Genomic DNA, 502 nt, shown 5'->3' on the forward strand with positions numbered 1-502 from the left:
GATCTTTCCCGAGCCCGGTGCCCCGGGGTGCATAGTGGCGTGCAAATAGCCACTGCCCTTTGCACCGTAGCACCAGATGGATGAAAACACGCAAGATCAACTTGTTCTCTCGTCCGAGCATTGACGACCATGCTGCCAGCGCGGACCAAGGAGCTCGCGGCCGTCCTCGAGAAGGCCATGCGCGCGTCCTCGGGCTTGAAGACGCTCCGGGCGTCGACCTCTGCGTCGCCCTTCCAGGCGCTCGTCCATGACTACTACCTCCCCATCTTCGCCTGGGCCGAGTCCCAGTACGACCGCCTCAACCCGCCGGCCGCGACGACCAAGACCTGCCTCGTCCTTGGCCTTAGCTGCGTGCAAGTACGCGTCCGCTTCCATCGCTGATGCTCATGCATGGGCCAGGGCGGGGGCAAGACGACCATGACGTCGTACTTGGAGCTGCTCTTCAAGGCCACAGGAAAGAACTGCGCGGTGCTCTCGATCGACGATGTCTACTACACGCGGG

The 502-nt window shown here is 62.9% G+C and overlaps 1 protein-coding gene across 1 annotated transcript in view; it reads left to right on the forward strand.

Moving 5' to 3' along the window:
* Window positions 1–129: 129 nt before the first annotated feature.
* The window catches only part of SPRG_22223 (hypothetical protein), a gene marked incomplete at both ends in the record, with an annotated part of 5,477 nt that continues 5,104 nt past the window's right edge, over window positions 130–502 (forward strand). The window contains 2 exons of the mRNA XM_012347971.1: window positions 130–357; window positions 400–486. Coding sequence (XP_012203361.1) covers window positions 130–357; window positions 400–486 — 315 coding nt within the window. The remainder of the gene's footprint in view (window positions 358–399; window positions 487–502) is intronic.

Source organism: Saprolegnia parasitica (genome assembly GCF_000151545.1).
Source record: "Saprolegnia parasitica CBS 223.65 unplaced genomic scaffold supercont2.39, whole genome shotgun sequence".
NCBI lineage: Eukaryota > Oomycota > Saprolegniomycetes > Saprolegniales > Saprolegniaceae > Saprolegnia > Saprolegnia parasitica.